This window comes from Hyperolius riggenbachi, chromosome 11 (genome assembly GCF_040937935.1).
Source record: "Hyperolius riggenbachi isolate aHypRig1 chromosome 11, aHypRig1.pri, whole genome shotgun sequence".
Taxonomy (NCBI): Eukaryota; Metazoa; Chordata; class Amphibia; order Anura; family Hyperoliidae; genus Hyperolius; species Hyperolius riggenbachi.
In genome coordinates, this window is record NC_090656.1 from 121388651 (window position 1) to 121404113 (window position 15463).

A 15463-nucleotide genomic window follows, 5' to 3' on the forward strand; every position below is an offset into this window, starting at 1 on the left:
ATGTATGTGAGCGTGCTTTTGACATCCTACAAATCTCTGGAAGACGAGATCCTCCTCCGGAGGAGGAGGGAGACGGGAGCTGTTGTGGAGTGCTACATAAGGAATAACAATCAGCCAGGAGCAAGCTAACAAGCCTACAAGAGCCTAACTAAGCTTTCCTTAGCAGAGTCTGTCAGCAGCTATCCCTTCACTGATTACTGTAGGCAGACAAGTGAGTAAAACGGCCGGAGAACCTTGCCTTTTATAAGGGGGAGTGGGGCTCCAGGAGTGAGTGTAGTCTGATTGGTGACAATGTGCCTGCTGACTGTGATGTAGAGGGTCAAAGTTGACCCCAATGGAGCATTATGGGGGCGAACCGAACTTCCGCAAAAGTTCGCCTTCGCTGGCGAACGCGAAACACCCAAATGCCTGGAACCGTTCGCGGGCGAACTGCACTGGGAGCCCTTGGGCCAGTGGGGCACTGAGGGGCTCCCCCCTCAATGGCAGTATTAGCTATTTATTGGTCCTGTGTTGGTAATGACCACTTCTATAGATGCTTTTAATAGTGGTAATTATGAACAATCTTTTCCTCATCCATTGCTTGCACCTTTAATACTGCAGATGTCCTTGGCAGGTTTTGTTATGCCATATGAATTTATCTGTACAGAATGTTATTGGGGGGGGGGGGGGGGGGGCAATATAAAACTTGCACTGGGGCCCAAAGATCCTTAGCTACACCACTGCCTGAATGAGGGAGGCTATGACTCCGAGCTGCAATTGCTATGCGGGTGTATATAATGCAGAGATAATGAAAAACCATGGCACTCCATTCCGGGAAAGGTAGTCATGCAACAAGACTGCACTCACCCTCCCAAGCTGTTGAACCATTACTGCAGTCTGGATGTGCTCATGGCAAAGTCTGAGAAGATCAACATGTTGACAAACCAGCAAAAAAAGATCTGAGCACTGTCCAAGCAAATCCAATTTATTGCAGTTGTGAAGGTCATAACAGAGTGCAGAGCCCACACACTTATATCACCAAGTGGATGACAGATGGGTGGGAGCTAAAAAATGCAGACAGACCGGCACTACAGCCGCACTACGGCCGCTTCCTGTCCAACAGGATGCTTGTTCGCTTAGTGGTCTGGGTGGATAATGGCCATAGTGCCTGTCTATATGTACTTTCAGTCCACACCCTATGAGCCATTTACTGTGAAATATTATGAAATAGAGCATGAATCTCATTGATGTCGATAAACAGGTGTCAGTAAATAAACGAATGCTGTTATGGCTATGAATTTAACTACATAAAGCAGATCTTTAGTAGGTGGTTCCTATTCACATTTAGAATGGTGTGTTTCAGGAAGGGAGATACCAAAAGCACTTTAGTTTCATGCAATCTTTCCTTCCGCTTACATTGTCAGAAATGACTGACTGGCTCATTGCTAATAGAGATTTTTTTGTGCACACAGTTATCTGTGCCCATTTATGAAAACACAGATGCCACAGTCAATTGAAATATATTTGCCATTGATTACACAGATATATTATATAGAGATATGAGAAATCATTCAGTAAATCTAGTTCATTCGAGCTGAGAAGCTAATTAAGAGAAGAAAAAAATGTCAAACCTGACAAAAAAATCTTAAATATCACTAAAATGTTAAATATTTTGTTTGGTCTGAATGCATTTATTCTGAATCTGTAATTAAGGAGCCCATCTTCTGTGTGAGTCAGGTGACATCTGTTGTCGGCAAATTTTAGGGGACGCATTTCACATCGGTGCAGGCACAGCTTTTTGCAGAAGTGATAAATATTTTAAGGTTGCTCTGACCACCTGGGCAGGTCAATTCAATCTCGATCTGTGAACTTGCAGTTTCAATACAGCATTCACATGTTCTTTCCATTTTCATTGAGGTACTTGAAAACCTGCATGTAAACAATAATGATATCAGATACGCAGAAATGCAGAGAGAGTTTTTATCTTACCACTCAGGAAACTGACTACCGATGACTTAACAGGACATTCAATCTGCTCACCTTTATGTAAATTCTACTAAATTAGGTTTTGCAATGGTGTTATTAATTACAGGAACATTTTTAAAATATCAGATCCCTATGCAGGCAGACAGATTCACTATAGGATAGAAGTCAACCTGGTATGTAAAAAATACATTTTTGATAGACCCCTTGGCTTTGCATTGTTCTGCACACCAAATAAGGGCTCGTTTCATTTTGGAGATATTCAGTTACTGCTATCTCCAAAATGAATGGCTGGGCCAGCACTATCATTAAGGCAAATGAGGTAATTGCCCTAGCATCCCTCTGTGCGCCAGACCACTTAGGCAATCTCTTCCGACTGCTACTGAGTCCCCAGGGCCCCTGCACAATGAGTGGCTACATTGTAATAACTCACCAGCCTCTTCTCCATGACCCGGCACAAGTTAATTATGCATAACATGAGCTGCATGGAGATGAGGGCAGCAGGGCGGAAGACAGAGCACAGGCAAAGCAGCGCACTGGATCAGGTAAGCTACCGTATTTCAATGCAGCCACACATCAAGAAGGGTCCCCATGGAGCAGTTGGAAGTAGACTACCCAGTTGGGGGGGACAGTTTGTTAATAGCAGCGGGCTCATGGGCCCCAGGGGCACCTGTGCCGCTTAAATTAGTCCTGATGGAATGGTTCATTCACAGCCTGCATCAGAAGTAAAAAGGGACAGTAGTCATCATTATGAGTTGGAAAAGGAGGAGGATGAGGAAGATGATGACCATGAGTAAAAACCATTGACATTTGGGAGGACAGCGACAGAGGTGGCGAGGCAGCACATATGGTGTCACAAGGCCGATTCCTGAAAGATTTCATGCTGAAATCGATTGGAAATCGTCCGTGGGTGTATGAGCAGCCAAAAGAACTCTCTCTGACAAGTGATTCCAGTGGCCAGTGCAGCCCTCTCATCTCCCGTGCAGCCCACCCTAGTAAAGGCTTCCGCTTCTGGTGGTGCCAGCCTCTGTTTCCTTTTTGAGTTAACTATATTAAACACAGGGGAGTGGAAGAAACATGAGGGGGGGGGGGGCAGGAGAAGACACATGGGGCAGGAGGGGGAACAGGAGGAGACATGGGGGGACCAGAAGAGGACACAGAGGAAACAGGAGGAGACATGGGGGGCCAGGAGGGGACACAGAGGGACAGGAGCGGTACAGAAGGAGACAAGGGGAGGCAGAAGGGAACACAGAGGGGCAGGAGGGGACACAGGGAGGGCAGGAGGAAACACAGAGGGGCAGGAGGAGACACACATGGAGACAAAGTGGGACACACAGGGGGACAGCAGGAGACACACAGGGGGAGCAAAGGAGGACATAGTGGGACACACAGGAGGACAGAAGGGGACACACAGGGGGAGCAAAGGAAAACACAGTGGGACACACAGGAGGACAGAAGAGGAAACACAGGGGGAGCAAAGGAGGACACAGGGGTACAGAAGAGACACATGGTGGACAGAAAGGGACACAGAAGGACACACGGGGACACAAGAGCGAAGCAGGTTACTTCGGCGCACATCGATCAGCGCTGAAACTGGATGCAGTCATAGCACTAGTGCTATGATGTGCGCCCCGTGCAAGAGTAATTTGGGGATCCGGCACTTGCCAGAGCCCGAATTACATCTCCCTCTGAGTTTTTACAACTCAGAGGTGGAAAATTATTTAAAGCTGCTTGGGAGATTAGCGAGAGCAGGGAGAGCCATCATTCGGCTAAACCTGGGTCCAACTCACTAGCGGCCAAACAATATGTACGCCGCAGGAGGACAATGGTTAGGAGAGACGCTCTACAAGACACTCAATTTTTTGAGAAGATCCTGTATACAGTGGCTTGCAAAAGTATTCGGCCCCCTTTAAGCTTTCCACATTTTGTCATATTACTGCCACAAACATGAATCAATTTTATTGGAATTCCACAATGATAGACCAATACAAAGTGGTGTACACGTGAGAAGTAAAACGAAAATCATACAGGATTCCAAACATTTTTTACAAATCAATAACTGCAAAGTGGTGTGTGCATAATGGACTTTGGATGGGCCATTCTAACACATTGATATGTTTTGTTTTAAACCATTCCATTGTTGCCCTGGCTTTATGTTTAGGGTTGTTGTACTGCTGGAAAGTGAACCTCCACCCCAGTCTCAAGTCTTTTGCAGACTCCAAGAGGTTTTCTTCCAAGATTGCCCTGTATTTGGCTCCATCCATCTTCCCATCAACTCTGACCAGCTTCCCTGTCCCTGCTGAAGAGAAGCACCCCCAGAGCATGATGCTGTCACCACCATATTTGACAGTGGGGATGGTGTGTTCAGAATGATGTGCAATGTTAGTTTTCCGCCACACATAGCGTTTTGCATTTTTGCCAAAAAGTTCAATTTTGGTCTCATCCGACCAGAGCACCTTCTTCCACATGTTTGCTGTGTCCCCCACATGGCTTATGGCAAACTACAAATGGGACTTCTTATGCTTTTCTGTTAACAATGGCTTTCTTCTTGACACTCTTCCATAAAGGCCAACTTTGTGCAGTGCACGACTAATAGTTGTCCTATGGACAGATTCCCCCACCTGAGCTGTAGATCTCTTCTGATCAGCGCTCTCCTTGTTTGGCCTGTGAGTTTAGGTGGATGGCCTTGTCTTGGTAGGTTTACAGTTGTGCCATACTCCTTCCATTTCTGAATGATCGCTTGAACAGTGCTCCGTGGGATGTTCAAGTCTGTGGAAATCGTTTTGTAGCCCAAGCTTGCTTTTAAATTTCTCAATAACCTTATCCCTGACCTATCTGGTGTGTTCTTTGGACTTTATGGTATTGTTGCTCCCAATGTTCTCTTAGACAACCTCTGAGGCTGTCACACAGCAGCTGTATTTGTACTGACATTAGATTACACACAGGCGCACTCTATTTAGTCATTAGCACTCATCAGGCAATGTCTATAGGCAACTGACTGCACCCCACTTTGCAGTTATTTATTTGTAAAAAATGTTTGGAATCATGTATGATTTTCATTCCACTTCTCACATGTACAGCACTTTGTATTGGTCTTTCATGTGAAATTCCAATAAAATTGACTCATGTTTGTGGCAGTAATGTGACAAAATGTGGAAAACTTCAAGGGGGCCGAATACTTTTGCAAGCCACTGTAATATGTGTTATATATATATATATATATATATATATACACACACCATATATATGTATTTATTTATTTTTTATTATTATTTTTTTTCCCTGATTTTTCCAGAGTGTCTTAAATTTTGGAAAATAAAGTACACAGACTGACAAATTTTATGGACAGTCCGGTCTTTTTTAAAAAAAATATGTTAAGTAGAGATTCGATTATATACACACTATCCTTTGTGGAATTTTACATAGAATATCTATATTTTACTTACTTGCTTAAACTTGGACAAAATCCATCACAATATGAAATGGAGATATTAGCACTGCAGCCGTTCTGTGAAATTACAGTAAATTTTGATTGCACCAAACAGGATTTTGGAGCTGAAATTTTGAAATGAAATTCTTTATTATTAACTACAACATAAAAGCAGAGCTGTAAGCTTTTTTTTTCTAAAGTATTTTAGATACACATGTGCTAGTTATACAGCAGCATTGTGTGGTAAGATTTTGCACAGAGAAGGGCAGTAGTGGAGGGTTTGCAGCAATAGGCATGGGGAAGGTGGTAGAGCTGCAGAGAATAGAGACAGATTTCCTGGTGTATGACATCTACACACTGCCGCTGGCAGAAAGTGTTTGTAGAATATGTGGGGTTGTGTACAAAAAACTGCATAATAAATCACTATAATTGAATCTGTGAGCTCTGTCTGATCTGTGCCAGGGTGTGCCTTCAGACAGGCCATATGTTAACACAGGAGGTTAAAGGAAACCAGAGATCACATGAAGTAAATATTTGATTTTATATACAGAAGACCCAGACTGGACGCGACTGAGCTGATGAGGGGGCTGATCGCGGATGAAAGGCAGACCGCAGCAGGATGGCGTGGGACTCACATGTGCTTATGGGGCTGCAGGAAGCCCCGGGTAAGTATCAAATCTATACTTCTTGTGATCAATGGTACACCTCGACCCTGCATATATTTCCAGCAAACTAGGAAGTAACTACACTGCAGCATCTCTGAGGAGTTCTGTAAACAGTAGCAAAGAAATGTTTATCTGTAAAGCATATTATACCGTTGCTTATCTGTTAGAGCAGAGTAGAAGTCCTGGGTTTAGGTCCACTTTGGGCAGAATTCCGTGCAGTCTTCTCATACAATGAGTAGAGCAGAATGCAATATATGACATCAGGGGTCGAGTGGGGCGTGGACGCGGGTGGACGACGTCCACCTGCTATTTTCAGAAGACGTCCACCCTAGCATGTGTGGAGGGAGAGAGCGCAGAGAAGAGGGATCGGTGGGCACAGCAGGGAAGGGGGGACGCCCCCCCCCCTCCCTCACTCTCTCCCCCAAGAACTAAAATGTGCGGGGGGCTGGCCGCAGGCGGGAGTCGGAACTTACTTCCATCTCGTTCCAAGCGCTGGGTAAGTAGTAATGTCCGGTTCATTTGAGCCGGTTCTTTCCTTTGAGTTGAGTGATCTGGCTCATCACACTGAACCGAATCAGTTCAGTGGATGAGACAGGAACTGCAGCTGAACACAGTGTGCTGCTGCAGTTCTTGTCGCATCCACTGAACTGATTCGGTTCAGTGTGATAAGCTGGATCACGCAACTCACAGGAAAGAACCGTCTCAAATAAACCGGACATCGCTACTTACTCAGCGCTTGGAAGGAGGTAAGTCCTGCCGCTGCCAGCACCCTGCAAACTTTGGTTCTGGAGGGGGAGAGGGAGGAAGGGGGAAGCCCTGAGGGGGGAGGAGACATTCCCCGCTGTGCCCACCAATCCCTCTTCTCTGCGCTGCCTCCCCTCCTTGTGGGGACATCTGGCTACCTATTCTGGGGGCACCTATAGACCTGGCTATATTGGGGGCACCTATAGACTAGGGATGATCATTCGGATTCCGCGGAAATGAAATTTCCGAAATTCCGATCGGAAATTGCATTTCCACATCAGAATGCGGAAAACGGTAATGAAAGTGCGGTAGGTGGATTTCCGCCGGAAATCGCAGAAATTTCTGCCGACTTTAACATCGATTTTCTCAAAAACTATAAGGTCTTTTTGAAAACTTTTTTTGCATCTTGTTCAAAAGATTCAGTTTAATAAACCCTGAAAATGTGGTGTTTCTAGGACTTACGGGGGCTTTGCTATTAACCGCTAAAGTCGGCGGATTTTTACTGTATTGTAAAATGCAGAAAATCTGCATCTGCCTATTTTCTGCATTTTACATTACAGTAAAAATCCGCCGACTTTAGTGGTTAATAGCAAAGCCCCCGTAAGTCCTAGAAACGCCAAAATCTCGGGGTTTATTAAAACCGAATCTTGTGAACAAGATGCAAAAAAAAAAAACTTTTCAAAAAGACCTTATAGTTTTTGAGAAAATCGATGTTAAAATCGGGCGGAATTTCCACGATTTCCGGCGGAAATTCCGCATTGGAATGCAGAAATTGGTAGTGGAAAGCGGAATCGGTAATTGGCAATGGCGGAATGCGGATTTACCGCGGAATCGGAAATTGGCATTTCCGACCATCCCTACTATAGACCTGGCTACATTTACTGGGGACACTAATACACCTAGCTACATATACTGAGCACATCTATACACCTGGCCACCTTTTCTGGGGACATTATACACCTGGCTACCTATTCTAGGGACAACTATACTCATAGCTACTTATACTGGGGACACCTAGAGACCTGGCTACCTATGCTGGGGGTACCTATTTTGGGGGAACTGCTGTCAGATTATCTGTATTTTCGAGGAACCGCTGTTAACAGATTAAGTGTATTTTGGGGAACAGTTGCAAGATTATGTGTATGTTAGGGGAACGGCTGCTGCCAGATTACGTGTATTTTGGGGAACTGCTGTCAGATTGTGTATGTTTGGGGGACCACAGCTGCCAGATTACATGTATTTTGGGTGTTACGTGTATTTTGGGTGATCCGCTGCCAGGTGTCACGTATTTTGGGGAACTGCTTCGACATTGTGTGCATGTTGGGGGAACTGCTGCTGCCAGATTGTCTATTTTGGGAGAACCACTGCCATATTATCTGTATTTTGGAGAAACTTCTGCCAGATTACGTGTCTTTTTGGTGAAATGCTGTCAGATTACATCTAATTTTGGGGGATACACTACGGCAGAGCTCAAACTTCCCCGGCAGACCTTTTACAACACAGTTAAAGAGGAGCTGTTAGGTATAAGGTCTCAGAGAAAATAAACACATATATCAGTAGCTAAAGATTGGCTGTACTTACATTACATATGCATTTCACTGTCCACGTTTGTACTTCACAGAATTTTTATATAGTATATGCAGAGATTGATGCTCCTGACTGCTCATGGCAGGTTCCATGTTTTTCTGTCTATTATGAAGCCAATTGTGTCGTCATGTCCTGCCTGCTTCCTGATCACAGAAAAGCTCGTACTGAATAACACAGTGTGCAGTGAATATTAATTAGCCATGTGGCTAGGAACAATAGCTGACTCCTGCAGTGTACTCTGCCCGGAGATTTATCAGTGCTACGCGCTGGACTGATTACAAGCTGCTGTAACGTCTCATTAGCAGCCGAGGGGAGGGCCCCAGAATGCTCTGCAGTATAGTATGCGGCTTGCGTCCTGCTTGGGTCTAACAGCTTTGCTGATAAGCACACATCAAAGGTAAGAGAGATTTTTATCTTCACTAATGCCTTTTTGGCTTCCTTCTAAACTGTTTAACACAGGAGAATAGAGGTTTAAATTAGCTTCTGCAGCCTGACAGTTACTCTTTAAGGTCATGTATATTTGGCCCCACCCATGTCCATGCCTACAATATGCTTGACCACACCCATTTTTGGCGCACCGCAGGGGATTTTCGGGCGAGTCCACTCACCGCTTTTCCCAGGACAGACCCCTGTATGACATGCAATGCATTACCCTCTACTCATAGTGTGTAAGACTATTGCATTCAGCCCTTAGTGTGGTTCAGCATAGGAAAATGCACTGCACAGTGTCAAACGATGTGTGACATTCCCATTATTGCTATATATTTCAGTGAGATGTGAGATTGCACTGCTGCAAACATATTTGTGCATTTCTGTGTCCTCCAGTGAGAACGGGCCCATAGACTGTTGTGGACAGCGTGCTTAATATAAATATTACCTTTGCAAATGGTGCAGCAGCCATCAGGTGTAGTTTCCAATTGTCCCTGTGAAGAAGAAGTGTTCATTTTGTAAGAAATATAAAAGCATTAAAATATAAAAGCATTAAAGATGTTTTCTTTCAGTTTTCAGTCTCACTATTGTGACTAGTTTGTTACAGTGCACCCACATTCATTTTCTATGAATTTGTTTTTATATAGTGAGCCAAAGACAAGAGATTTTAGTTGTCCAGTTCAGCTAACCATGTAATGCCTTTCTTGGAATGAATTAGTCATCTTCTTTTGCAAGGAACAGTTGTTTGGACACATAAAATCTCTGTTCCACTTAAAGAGACTCTGAAGTCTCCCAAAAATGAGGTTTTTACTTTAAAAACCTCATTAACATTATTGCCCCTCTTAAAACACTGCAGAACCGTGGCTGAAAACACCCTCAATCACCCTTAACTCACTCCTTACTCGGCTGGCAAAATCCATGACTTTCTTGGTCGTGGATTTTGCTGCCGCCTCTATGCGCGTCAATCAGCGCGTATCTCCGCCTCTCCGCCTCCCTCTCAGTGAAGGAAGACTGTGAGGGGAGGGGGAGAGGCGGCGATCCACACTGATTGATGCGCATAGAGGCACAGCTGCTCTGCCTCTATGCGGAAGGAGCCCGCAATGTACCCCCGAGAGTTTGGGGTGATTGAGGGTGTTTTCACAATAATGTTAACAATAATGTTAATGAGGTTTTTAAAGTAAAAACCTCATTTTTGGCAGAGTTCAGAGTCTCTTCAAGGCTGGGGATGAAACTAATCAATGGCCATACTTCTGTGCTCAGCAAACAGGAGAGGAACGGACTCTGCAACCTTCCAGGGCTGGGGTACAGTAGGACAACAAGCAAGCGGGGTGGTGTGATTGACTAGCAGGGAGCAGAGATTTAGCAGTGGGGAAAGGATGGGAAGGTTTGGTAATAGTGTACTGCATCCTGTAGACGTGCTTTATGCAACAGTTTATCAATGAATTTATACTTTCTTAAAGAGGATCTGTAATAAAAATAACCTCCCTGGGAGATACTTACCTCAGGAGGGGAAGCCTCTGGATCTTAATGAGGTTTCCCCATCCTCTAAGCCATACAATGGACCATGTATACTCATATAGCCCAATCTGTGGAGCCCCACACGGTCCGGGCTCCACAATCTGGGAAAGGCTGAATTCCTAGGAGGAGGAGGGGGAGTTGCATACCCTACGCGCGAGGGTGGTCCTGTAATTAACCATAAGTTCTTACCTTTTCTTAGTCCCTCGACAGTATCCTCGGAAATGATTCAGAGCTATATCCTGTCGAAACCCGAACAATGTAAAACGCTGCTCACATCAATTCCTCCTCTTACAACTGACAAACAGCGCTGCACATGTTGCTCACATTTCCAGCCCTGGACTTGCTACACCAGTGCTGTCCAACTTCACGGGCATGGAGGGCCACTTTTTTTTTCAGACCCCATGGTAGAGGGCCGAAGGTTCTTGCTAAAGCCGCAACACCCCCCCCCCCCCCCCCCCCTCAGGAAAAAAAATGCAATTAAAGGACAATTAGATTGGCAGCACTTTCCACAAAATGCAATTTAAGATTTTGGTGAAGTTGCGTGGCGCACACGGCGCGCCAAAAACCATGGGGGTTCCGTTGTGAGTAGCCGCGCCGAAAAATGGGTGTGGCCATGGACCAGAATGGCCAAAAATGGGTGTGGCCACGAGTGGAGACAAATTTACATGAACTTAGCAATGTGGGACATTAGATTAGGACAGTGGTGGCGAGCCTTTTGGAGGCTGAGTGCCCAAACTGCAACCCAAAAGTCACTTATCTACCGCAAAGTGGCAACAGCAATTTAAACTACATACAAACGTTTTAACTCATACATGAACATTATGGAAAATCCAAGTTGAAAATAAACTCTGAACATAAACGATTTCATCCATCCTACTCCTGAAATTTTTTTTTAGAACCTCCCAGTTTTATTTTCCGTTTTAAAAAACTAAAAAAGGTTTAATGCTATTGTCTCATGATGATGATTCAGCTTTTCCATAGTCTCGCAGTTCGCAATCATGTGACCCCCAACAAGACAAATTCAGCAATCATGAGGCCCCCAACAAGACAAATTCAGCAATCATGAGGCCCCCAACAAGGCACATTCAGCAATCATGAGGCCCCCAACAAGACAAATTCAGCAATCATGAGGCCCCCAACAAATCATGAGGCTCCCAACAAGACAAAATCAGCAATCTTGAGGCCCCCAACAAGACAAATTCAGCAATTGTGATGCCCCCAACAAATCATGAGGCCCCCAACAAGACAAATTCAGCAATCATGAGGCCCCCAACACGACAAATCCAGCAGTCATGAGGCACATAAATAGAGAGCATTTCACATAAATGGGCAGAATGCCCCTTTAATATGGTAGACACCTCTCACCTGGCTTCTGTATTCTCCTCTACTGGCTGCTGTGCCTGGCTGGCCTGGCAATAGTGTTTTTGGCCAGATTGGTGATGATGTGTGGGCTGAAAGGCCTTGCGGTGCTGCTGTGGCCGGGCTGGCAGTGATGCTGTGGTGTGGCCGGATGAGGTAGTGATAGGTGCCCCCCCAGTTAGATAGTGACAAGTGCCCCCCCAGTTAGATAGTGACAGGTGTCCCCCCAGTTAGATAGTGACAGGTGTCCCCCCAGTTAGATAGTGACAGGTGCCCCCCCCCCAGTTAGATAGTGACAGGTGTCCCCTCAGTTAGATAGTGACAGGTGTCCCCCCCAGTTAGATAGTGACAGGTGTCCCCCCCAGTTAGATAGTCACAGGTGCCCCCAAGTTAGATAGTGACTGGTGCCCCCCAGTTAGATAGTGACAGGTGCCCCCCAACTTAGATAGTGACAGGTGCCCCCCAGTTAGAGTGACAGGTGCCCCCCAGTTAGATAGTGACAGGTGCCCCCCAGTTAGAGAGTGGCAGGTGTCCCCCCAGTTAGATAGTGACAGGTGCCCCCCCAGTTAGATAGTGACAGGTGCCCCCCAAGTTAGATAGTGACAGGTGCCCCCCAGTTAGAGAGTGACAGGTGCCCCCCAAGTTAGATAGTGACAGGTGCCCCCCAAGTTAGAGAGAGACAGGTGCCCCCCAAGTTAGATAGTAACAGGTGCCCCCCAGTTAGAGAGTGACAGGTGCCCCCCAGTTAGAGAGTGACAGGTGCCCCCCAGTTAGAGAGTGACAGGTGCCCCCAGTTAGAGAGTGACAGGTGCCCCCCAAGATAGATAGTGACAGGTGCCCCCCCCCCCAGTTAGAGAGTGACAGGTGTCCGCGTTACCTCATTGCAGTGCTGCCCGCCAATGCCTTCTCCTCTGTCCCCGCTGGGTTAGCGCTGCCTCACAGCTCAGACCTCACAGATCGCGGCGACTGAAGCAAGCAGAGTGCGCGCATAACACCCGCGCGGCAGAACGTCACATGCGGAAGTGACTGATTTCACTTCTGCATGTGATGTACTCCGTGCGGGTAATATGCGCACTCTGTTTGCCTCAGTCGCAGCAATCTGTGAGGTCTGAGCTGTGAGGCAGCGGCAGCGGGGACACAGGAGAGGCCACACAAGAGGGAGCAGGCATGGCGCCCATAGCGCACGCCATGCCTGCATCACGGGGAGAGGAGCGGGCCGCAACAGGAGGCCTGGCGGGCCGGATGTGGCCCGCGGGCCGCCAGTTGGACAGCGCTGTGCTACACTAAGTATAGTAAACCCCAGAGCAATGGCATTCTGAACTCTTCTGCAGAATGTTATTTTGCAGACTTTAACCAATTCAGCCTGCAGGTGGTTTCACGTTAAGGACTGAAGCAATTTCCCCCTGTTAGCGCTTCTCCCATTCATTCACCAATAATTTTATCACTACTTATCACAACGAAATGATCAATATTTATTTATTTGTTTATTTATTTATTTTTTGCCACCAATTAGGCTTTCTTTGGGAGGTACATTTTGCTATTAATTATTTTATTCTAAATGCATTTTAATGGGGATAATAAGAAAACAAATAGAAAAAAAAATCATTATCAATTTTTGGCCATTATAGTTTTAAAATAAAACATTCTACTGTGCATAAAACGTACACATTTTATTTGTCCATTTGTCCCAGTTATTGCAACGTTTAAAATATTTCCCTAGTACAATGTATGGTGCCAATATTTATCACTAATTACAACCCCATATAGGCAAAAAATAACAGTAATATACCGTCACAACATACATATTAAAAAAGTTCCTAAGGTAATTATTTATGTATTTTTTTGTTAAACTGTCATTTATTTTGTGGGAAAATTGATGTGCAATATTGCGCTAATTAACACAGGACCAGTGGATATATGGCAATTTGCACTATTTGAGTCGCTCCTCTAACCCGGCTGAGGGGTGTAAAGGTTACTGTAGAAAAAAAAAAAGATGGAGAAGCACTCCATAGTGCATTAACCTTCATATTCTGCGTAATATGGTGGTGTTTTATAAATACAATAAATAAATGAATTAAATAAATAATTGTAATGAACTGCCGGCGATTTCCAGTCAGTGCACACCGCGTGCGCTGAAGCAGAAGGAAATCGCCACAATCAAAGAAGCAAAGTACCCAGTATAGATTTGTAGAGGAGAATTCCAACCAGCAGATGGAGCTGTGGAGTACAGAGGAACAAGTCCTTTGTACAGCCACAGATGCCAGATTGAAATTGCACGATTAAGCAAGACTGGGCAACAAAGTAACAACTCAGAAGAAAAAACAGAGACAGACAATATGAATGTCTACCAATCTAGTCACCACCCTGCGACGGTAGACATATCACATCAGAGCAGACCAGAGTGAGAAAGCTAATCGCAAGAGAGGCGATTGCTATCAGCAACACAAGACTGAGCAAAGACAGAGCATGAACTGAGTAAGGAAGACACAGCAAATAACCACAATCTGAACGCCAAGGAAAATAACAAATGAACTAGCTAAACGCGGTCACCGCACGTTATGCGCAACAGTGACAAAACGCACCAACCCTGACTAACAAATGAACACGGAGAACAAAGACAAACAAATAACGCGAACGCTTGCTAATTGCTTGTCCAACACCAGACAACAGCAAGCGTTCGTTCCAGACAAAACAGACTGAAGGAGTAACCAATAGCAACGGCAGCTAAGGTTAAACTCCAAGATACAGACAAGCGAGATCCACCACCTCTAGAGCTAGGGCAAATGCGATCTAGGAGCAGACCGAACGATTCACTGTCAGCCACCGCAGGTGACAGTACAATCGCAAGGACAGGACGAGACAAAACAGGAATAAACAGTACAAATAATACACAACCTGACTGCACTAGAAGGAGTGCACTCCTCAATAATTAACTACACTAGAATATTCGCAACAAGATATAAAAGAGGCTGAGGCTCCAAGGTTAATCTCACCAGACAGAAACCATGTCAAGCAAGGAATTCTGGGAGGAAGTGACACTTATACTGGAAACCTTCAAAGGAAGCAGACAAGCAGCTTGCAAGATAAGTAGATGCAAATCAGTCAGCCATGCAAACTGACAGAAAGGCCTCTTTTCCCTGGACTGAACTATGCAACCTGCATAGGAAACAAAACTGTCCAGGGAATCAAGGCCAGCAGAGCGGATTCTGACAATAATATTCCTTTAAAAATGCAACATTAAAAACACTTACTAGGCAGTATAGTACAATGAGCTTCTAAGGGTAAAACCCTCATGGTGTCCTTTCGGGGCAGCCTGTTCCTCCTGTGTGGCCAACAACAATTGGTTGTCCCAGATGTCATATGGACTGCATGTGGCTCCGTCGGGTAAGAGCGTGTGCCAGTAGCCTCACTTATTACGCGTTTCGGCGCTCTGCACCTTTGTCAAGTGGGCTACTGGCTGGCATACAACACTTAAATAGGTAAAACATTAATAAACATTATTTTTTACTTTCGGTTTTATGAATCAACATGCCTCGTGATTGGAGGCATGTTGATTTATTCAAAGGGGATCGGTTGGCTCAGGGGAACACGCGTTCCCCTTCCTCAACTGATCCCCTGTAATAGCCTCTGGGACTGAGCTTGCACCCGCTGGGAACGAGCACGCAACCACTGCAAAACCAGATTGTCTCTAACTTGCTCCTAGATATATCCGTCCAAATAGGCTTAAAGAGACTCCGTAACAAAAATTGCATCCTGTTTTTTATCATCC

At 45.3% G+C, this 15463-nt stretch overlaps 1 protein-coding gene across 1 annotated transcript in view; it reads right to left on the bottom strand.

Moving 5' to 3' along the window:
- Positions 1-1649: 1649 nt before the first annotated feature.
- The window catches only part of LOC137537715 (intestinal mucin-like protein), a 91477-nt gene continuing 77663 nt past the window's right edge, over positions 1650-15463 (bottom strand). Inside the window, exons 7-9 of the mRNA XM_068259656.1 lie at positions 9266-9311; positions 5409-5517; positions 1650-1908 (exon numbers count right to left, since the gene is read on the bottom strand). Of these exons, the coding sequence (XP_068115757.1) occupies positions 1740-1908; positions 5409-5517; positions 9266-9311 (324 nt within the window). The 3' untranslated portion in view covers positions 1650-1739. The remainder of the gene's footprint in view (positions 1909-5408; positions 5518-9265; positions 9312-15463) is intronic.